The sequence below is a fragment of the Tachysurus fulvidraco genome, chromosome 1 (assembly GCF_022655615.1).
Source record: "Tachysurus fulvidraco isolate hzauxx_2018 chromosome 1, HZAU_PFXX_2.0, whole genome shotgun sequence".
Lineage (NCBI taxonomy): Eukaryota > Metazoa > Chordata > Actinopteri > Siluriformes > Bagridae > Tachysurus > Tachysurus fulvidraco.
The window spans coordinates 4,636,519-4,645,230 of record NC_062518.1 but is presented as its reverse complement, the minus strand read 5'-3'; the positions used below and the strand labels follow the sequence as shown (position 1 = coordinate 4,645,230).

The following is an 8,712-nucleotide window of genomic DNA, read 5'->3' as shown; positions in this document are numbered from 1 at the left end:
ATCTATCTATCAGACCAAGGATATTAGTAATCGATCATGCAAAACAACTGCAATAATAATAATAATAATAATAATAATAATAATAATAATAATAATAATAATAATAAAAATAAATAATAATAATAATAATAATACAGAGTAATGTAGAACGGACATGTCCTCCAATCCACACCAGTGTGTATTACTAAAGCTGCCATTGGTGACGCGCTCACGGCGCAGGCGCTAATCGCCGGACTTCTCCATTCTTGTCAACTTACTCTTTGAAGTCAAAGACAACTTGTCAACTGGCTGGATGGTTGTAATTAAAGGCGCAAGCCAACAACGAGCAGCTCGTTCGACGTTTACTGAGATTAAAACTATGGTTAAAATAAATCTGAATCTATATAAGCAGATTTTTTTTCCTTTTTTTTTTTTGATCGCGCGTACAAAACTCCGACAATGCTCTTCAAATCTTAAGTCCTTCAGACTTCGGCGGAAGAATTCACAAATTAAAGTAAAAGATAAACACAGCAAAAAATGTCAAAGTTAATACCTGCAGGAATTAAACGTACCGTTTGTGTGTTAAAGAGTAACGGAGAGGAAGAGTGTAGAGAGAGAAAGAAAGAGAAAGAAAAGAGAATTAGCTCGAGAAACAGGGGAAGGAATGAAAAGGCGAACAAATGACAAATGAAATGATTGGCGAGCCATAAAATGAGATTTGAAACTCTTTCAAATAAGAGATCGCGACGTCAGAGCGCTTATCCACACGGAATAGAGCGGCAAGAGAGGAAAAAAGTGTGTGTGTGTGTGTGTGTGTGTGTGTGTGTGTGTGTGTGTGTGTGTGTGTGTGTGTGTGTGTGTGTGTGTGTGTGTGTGTGTGAGTGTGTGAGAGAGAGAGAGAGAGAGAGAGAGAGAGAGAGAGAGAGAGAGAGAGAGAGAGAGAGAGAGAGAGAGAGGAGTGAACGTGGGGGAGAGACTTGAGAAATAGGAGGAGCTTCTGGGCGACTAGAAATGTCAATCAGAGCAAAAGGCGTCCCAATAATCTAAAGCAATCTGTAAGGACCTGACCTTAGTCCATTCAGATCAATAGGGAAGCGAGGGAGGGAAGCGGCCGGCGGATCGTTTACGCGCGGCCCGTTTTCGGAGGAAATATAGACTTCCCTTACACTTTTGTACTTATTGTACACTGGATATCGCAGCGCGCATCGAGAAAGCGATTTTTTGTGTGTGCACGCGTGTGTGTGTGTGCGCGTGTGTGTTCGTGTACGTGTGTGCGATTTCAGAAGACTGTTGTTGGGTGTTTTTTCCCTTCATTCCCCAACTACAATGTCTTTCCCACAGCTGGGATACCAGTACATCCGACCGATATACCCGCAAGAACGGCAAGGGATCGGCAACGCGCGCAACGGGAGCGAGCTCAGTCCGTCCGGCACGCTCTCCAACGTTCTCTCTACCATGTACGGATCACCTTTCACCGCCGCACACACCTACGGAGCGTTCCTTCCTTATTCAAACGACCTGTCCATTTTCAGTCAGTTGGTGAGTTATCGTCTCATGCAAAGATTACGTAAATCGTCTTTTTTTTCTGCTCCTCTTGGTCTTCTTCTTACTCTTCTTCCTCCTCTTTGCCTCCTCTTTAATCTATTCTTTTAAATGCTACTTGTTGTGCGTTGCGCGTTTGGACACCAAAAACATTTCTGCAGGTTGTGGTAGCATGGTTTTGCAAGACAGGAGTGAACTTTGCTGTTTACTCCGTTTGGCAAATACGAAATGAAGAAAAAAGTAACAAATTAACCAATAGTACATTTTTTGTTACACAGAAACAGGCCTCTGTGTAGACGCCAAGCAATAATATCGGCAAATAATCAATATTATTTAACAATTATTATTTATACAAACAATATTAATCGGGAGGAATTTTTCATATATTTTTTAATGTTTTTATATGTATATAATTAATATTGATTAATATTGTTTTGTTTATAGAATTTCCTTGAAGATTATTTTATTTAAATATGTACACAATTTCTATATTAAATATTCTGGAAATATTCTCTTAATAAAGCCATTGTAATGCAACTTTAAAAAAAAGGACAGGAAAAATAAAGTTTTAGTTGTTGTATTTTCTTGGGCGCATTCCCTCGTGTTTGTTTCGCATTCTAAAATTGTTGTGCTTATGTTTCAGGGAGCTCAATATGAGCTAAAAGACAGTCCAGGTGTCCAGCACCCAGCGTTTGCTCATCCTCACCCTGCTTTCTATCCCTACGGCCAGTACCAGTTTGGGGACCCGTCCAGACCCAAAAATGCCACCAGGGAGAGCACAAGCACGCTGAAGGCCTGGCTCAGCGAGCACCGCAAGAACCCATATCCCACCAAAGGCGAGAAGATCATGCTTGCCATCATAACCAAGATGACTCTCACCCAGGTGTCCACTTGGTTCGCTAACGCACGGAGGAGACTGAAGAAGGAGAACAAGATGACCTGGACCCCACGCAACCGCACGGATGAAGAAGGCAACGTTTACAGCAGTGACCACGAAGGCGAGGATGGCGACAAGCGCGACGACGAGGAAGAGATCGACTTGGAGAACATCGACACGGAGCACATCGAGAGTAAGGACGAGCTGGACGAACAGGACGAGCTCCACTCGGATTCCAAGCTGGACGCCAGCTGCGACTCGGAAATCTCGGACGGCTATGAGGATATACACGGGCCCGAGCCGAAGCTTTTAAAAGCCGTGGCCCAAGACGGCAAAGACGCGCACGCGGTTGCAGATGCTGAGAGGCCCGATCACTTCAACCTCCACCACCATCACCTCCATCACCATCATCACCATCACCTTCCTCATTCATTAGACCTCAAAACACAGTCTCCTAGCAGCGATCAGATCAAACTTAACCCGGTGTCCAACTCTCCTCCGGCTGAAAACAATGCGGCCCCGGTGCAAAAACCTAAGATCTGGTCTTTGGCTGAGACAGCCACGAGCCCGGACAATCCCCGGAAATCTCCACTCGTAAACGGGAGCTCATCTCAGGCCGTCATGCCTTCTCATAGACTTGTTTCATGCCCGGTGGGCAAACTGCAGAACTGGACGAGCCGTGCGTTCTCGGCGCACCAGCTCGCGCTGCTCAACTCAAACCACTATTTAGGACTGGCCAATCAGGCTTCAGCCAACGGCCTCGCGCTCTACACCGGCAACAGGCACACAGAAGAGCGCAGTGTCAGCTCAGAGATTGCACACACAGGTACATCACATCCCCCTCACTGAGCCTGTGCCCACATTTGAATACTCCTCGTGAACTTGTTCCTCACGAACACTGTTTTCGTTTACCAATTCAGTGCATAAATATATATACAAATATATATATATAATTTTTTTCTTTTTCTTTTCTTTTTTCGTTCTACAAAAACTCAGTGCTTTCAGAGAATTCAAAGGTTTAACACTTGTATAGGAAAGGAGCATGCGCATTTAAAAGAGGGAAAGAAAAGCATAAAAAACTAGGTTTTTGTCAAGGCTGTTTTTAAATAGATTTCACAAACTCGAGCAGTGTAAAAACTTTCACCTATATTCTATCTACAATCAGGTATCCAGATTGATTATTTTATTGTCATTGATGTTGTTTCAGAGAGATCTAGTGCCTTGGAAGCAGAGAGAAAGTTAAAAACAGCCCGTCGTAATCACTGAACTGTACCTTAGCAATTGTATTTTCAAGGTCATAATAATAATAGTAACTATTATTACTATTATTATTTTGTTTGATTTGCGTAATGTTTATTGGATAGCCACACGAGCTTCAACCAGATTTTCAATTTGTGTGCTTTTCTTTCTTTCTTTCTTTCTTTCTTTCTTTCTTTCTTTCTTTCTTTCTTTCTTTCTTTCTTTCTTTCTTGCTTTCTTGCTTTCTTATGTCAAAAAAGAGGGTTCAAACATCACAAACGCGTCATTTTGCAATAATTCAAACGAAAAACAGGCTACAAAATCATTTCCTTACAAACAACCATAATTACTTTACTATTTAAACGTTCACTTTCTTGTTCCAAAACCTTTTATAACTTCCCCTGTGTTTCTTAGGCCTCAGGATCAACCTGGAGCTGCCATGATATTATCCAACCCCCTTTTCCCAATTTCCTCATAGAGACTCTTTTATAAATCTTCATTTTAACCTGTCGTAAGGAATGTAAAATAAATAACACACCCTGTGTACTTACCTTGTAAGCATGTCCTTGTGTATAATTGCTAATGCAATGCTGTAAAAATTGTAGTCTGTGAGGTTTTTTCTTCCTCTTTTTATTTTTTTCTTTTCTTTTGTTTTGTGAGGATTCGATGTTGCAATGTTTTGTATATATAACGTAAAGAAAGAAAATGTACATACTTGTGATCCAAAATTGTACAAGAAAGTCTATATTTTGGCTAATAAATGAACTGCGGCAACTTAAACACAAATGCGATGTTTTAATTTTAACAAAGGTATGGTTTAAGATTTAGGGATTGAACAAAAGTTAAAAATCAATATACTGCCGTAAATATACTGTGCGTAAATATTCGTATCAGTTTAAGGAGAATTGGGACGTATTGTTTTAACTATGATCAGAACTGTTTAATAGGATTCGGGTTTGGGAGCAGCCATACTGTGCAGAAATGATCACTGGCTGTGCTTTTTTGGATGTGCATTTCTCTTGAGGGAACTTCACCAGGGCTTCTGAGGCTTGGCTAAGCACGAATTGGACGATTTGAAACGTTTTCCTATTTCAGAGTCTCGGCTGTAATTAGCTCCTTCTTGAATCGCATATTTGGATATTAATGGAGGGGGATTATCCTCATCGAGGCGTAACAGCCAATATGAAATGAATAATTATTTCATTTATATTGGCCTGAAATCGCATACGACTCAATTTGGCTGAAATGAGAATTGATTTTTTTTTCTCAAACATTTTTTTTAATTCTTTTATTATCTTATCCATTTAAAGAAGCTAAAACAGTTCAAATACCTTTACGGGTTGTTTGCTTAATCTCCACTCTCATATGAAATGTGTGATTTGGCTTCTCTCTCTCTCTCTCTCTCTCTCTCTCTCTCTCTCTCTCTCTCTCTCTCTCCCTCTCTCCTTTTTTTTTATTAATGCATAATGAATTCTAATCAGACACCGATGCTGCGCTGCTTGCCATATGCCTGAGATACACTGAGAAATAATTTATTTATGTTTACACCCCCTTCACCTCCGTTCCCTCCATTTGCATGGAAGAAGCTTTGTTCCAGGGCTAGAAAGCTCGGGAAAGTTAGAGTTGGAGCTCCCTCTACAGTCTAGCACAATCAGCCCTTTGCCATGTTTGCGGGACGCACAGGGAACTGGGTTTGCCTTTTTTTTGCACTTTCTATTAAACCTTGTTTTAAAGGTCACTTGTGCAAGTGATAGGATATTTTGCGTTTTGTGGTGTATTAATAAATTATATATTTTTTAATTCCCCAACTCTAGAGAAAGATGATCATTTATCATTTATGATAGCATGGGGTTAAATTTAGGGCACAATACAATATTTAAAACAACAACAACAACAACAACAACAACAACAACAACAATAATAATAATAATAATAATAATAATAATAATAATAATAATAATAATAATAATAATAATAATAATAATATAGTCTGTAACCAAATACAAAACGCGAAAAATACAAAAAAGCAAAACTAAATAAATTATAAAAAATTGTCAATCTGTCAGCAAATTTTCTACTATCAGCTATTAACCACAAAAATGCATTTCTTTTTTTTTGGTACAAAGGAAGCTGACTTGATTTCTATAATACAAATGTCAAGTCATTAGCTCTATTTATCTGTCACAAGCTTTTTAGTTATTTTTCACGTTTGATCTTCAAAGTTATTTCCTAAAATACAGTTCAACTTCCAATGGATTTGTAACATTTGTGTTTGCCAATAAGACTTATTCGTGTAATATAAAATCTCATGTCTATACAGAGGATTTGATCAAATCGCCAGCTCATGTACGACTTTCGGTATATACTTTTAAATATAATTGTTTAGCGATTGAGACGGTTTTTATATATGTTTTTGTTTGTTTGTTCGTTTGTTTGTATTTTGTTGGATTTTTCTAGTTATTCACTCGTTGAAAAATAACCACAAAGTGTAAATATTCACGAAACATTTCTAGCGCATTTAGTTGGATGTTCTTTGCCATAGGCGTGAACGCGCGTTTTGGGAACGTGCACGACTGAACAGTGTTATCCAATTATCGCTGAGATTTTTACGAGAAAGTAACCTGGAGGTTTGTGACGTAATAACAATTAATTACAGAACTGTAAGTGGCATATTTTTTATTCATGAAAGATAATAAAAATATATTAATTACATTTTTTGCATTAGTGATAAATAATGTTTTTTTTCTCAGTAAGGTCTCTCTGACCATTATTATTATTATTATTATTATTATTATTATTATTATTATTATTATTATTATTATTATTATTTTCTTCTTTTATTATTATTATTATTATTATTATTATTATTATTATTATTATTATTATTATTATTATTTGATTGAGGTTGCTTGACATTTATTTATGTTACAGAAAGTTTTGCAGTGTGTGTAAACACCATATGAGGCATCACATGGCAGAGATAGCAGCCTCTTTAGCCACGATCGTTGCATTTAATTAAAGATTAAGATGCGTCTCCGGAAATGACACAATCATAGACGACAATGTTGTCATGTACGAGTCCATTTTGTTCTTTTTTTCTTTTCTCTCCACTCAGTAGTTGACGTGCATTAATGATCATTTTGCTCAGAGCTATAGGCAGAAGCTGCGGGTGGTGGGCGCTCGTTTATCCCGAGTTAAGTGGATGTCCTTGTGGTTAACGAGCAATAATCAACAGCGACGCCTCTTTTTAGTCCAGCGCTGCAAGCGATGCTAAACACTCCAGCAGAGAGCAGCTTTTTCTCTCCAATACACCCGGGAGAATTCACAGGGGGGATGGATATGAAGAGAGAATGGCAAACACACACACACACACACACACACACACACACACACACACACACACACACACACACACACACACACACACACACACACACACACACACACACAGATCTGACACCTAACCATTTAAAGCCAATTAGAACCATCAATCTGAAAATGTAGTTTTAAATAAAACTTTGAATACTCAACATAAGAGCAGCTGTGGGAACCCCAGACCATATTGACACTCTCGAAAGCAAATGGCAATTCAGTCTATAAGATTCAGCTGAAGGCCTTTTTTTTTTTTTATCTCAGAGCACCACTCAGCATCAATGGCAGACGTCCATAGTTACGCCGCGCTGCAGGAAGAATGCATTGTTAAATACCAATTTGGACGGGATAAAAAAAGTGCAGCAAGAGAATGATTAAAGTGAAATCTAATCTATCTTTCTGGCTCATCATTGACGCGGAGAAGGAGGACAGCGAGGGGCGACCCCATGAGAGACAGAGCTGAGCCAATGGAGCCATCAGAAGCCCTGTAGATGAATGGAGAAAGAGGGAAGAGTACATAAGCAGGGATGGAAGGAGCCGGAGTCGGCTTGTGAAAGGGAGGTTCGGCCCTGCGTTGTCCTCCTGTCCTCCCCTTGTTGTCTCCCCCGCTCCGAGACGGACAAATGTCAGCGCTATTGTGGCCCTGCTGAGGCTTTGAAGAGCCCTATGCTCTTTGCGGAGGTCACTAATCCTTTTATGAGGCGCTGCTGATTGTTAGTCACACACACACACAAAAGCGCACACACACTCTTGTTGCTCTTTTTCACAAGCATGTTTGGTGACCTATGAGGGGACGCCAAGAACCAGGTCTGGATTACAGAACACATGTTCCATGCTGTCAGTATTGGTAAAGCTACAGGCCGTCCAAATGCTTCTGCACCTCTAGATAAGGCAGATATCCGCATTTGCCAAGCATCAAATCATGTTTTATACCATCATGCCTTTTCTTACGTAAGGCTGTGAAAGGCATGGATTACTTTTATCCAAAAAAAAAAAGTTTGTTTCATGCTGACATTTCAGGTCAATATACAGCATCCTGGAGTGACTATAAGTCCCTATAAACTCTTTTAAAATGTTCATAGGCAGCTAGAGGAGCAAGAGCTGAGTGAATAGCTGATCTGTGTTTTTGTGGTCCAGGCAGTCCCACTGACAAAAAGCCCAGGAAGAGTGCCACTCTCTATAGGCAAGGGGAGGAGCAATGCTGATTTCATGCCTATTGTTGACCAAGTTTTGAGAGAAGAATTCTTTTGCAGGCCTCGAAAGGCAACAAGTGGGGGTAGAAATAAGAGTGTAGTGGCAGAAAAAAGAGAGGTGCGGGTGGAGAGAAAAAGAGAGCTTTAGGGGGTGTAAGGAGGAAGAGGAGGAAAGCTTTTGCCGTTCATCCAACTGAAAGATTGTGCTTTTTTCACTCCCTTTGGCTCATCACGGCCGACTTACAGGGCAATTATGGAAATGGAGCTTTGAAGCCGATCGCTCTCTCTTTATTTTTGCCTCCCCCAAGAAAGTCAAAGTCTCCAGACAACCTGCTCTCGGACATGATTCTGTCCTACCGTCCATATGTTCTCCTTCCTATCGCTCAAAATGAAAATGGCCGTCTGGTTAGAAGGCCTGAATAGAAGAATGGCAAGCCTGAAGGATCAACTGTGTTGGGTTGAATACTCAGAATGCAGGGTCACAAAGAGATCCTGGCTGTGCTTCAATCA

At 40.0% G+C, this 8,712-nt stretch overlaps 1 protein-coding gene across 2 annotated transcripts; it reads left to right on the top strand.

The window, feature by feature from the left end:
* Window positions 1–961: 961 nt before the first annotated feature.
* irx3a (iroquois homeobox 3a) lies at window positions 962–5,442 on the top strand. 2 transcript variants are annotated; one of them, XM_027136932.2, is made up of 4 exons: window positions 962–1,518; window positions 2,165–3,224; window positions 3,606–3,648; window positions 4,031–5,429. In XM_027136932.2, exons 1-4 carry the CDS (start codon window positions 1,306–1,308, stop codon window positions 4,113–4,115), a joined length of 1,401 nt encoding a protein of 466 aa, XP_026992733.1. In that variant the 5' UTR covers window positions 962–1,305; the 3' UTR covers window positions 4,116–5,429. The 2 variants fall into 2 exon arrangements, with proteins under 2 accessions (XP_026992733.1, XP_026992732.1); XM_027136931.2 differs by lacking the exon at window positions 3,606–3,648 and having other exon boundaries at window positions 1,139–1,518; window positions 4,052–5,442.
* The last annotated feature ends 3,270 nt before the right edge of the window (window positions 5,443–8,712 follow it).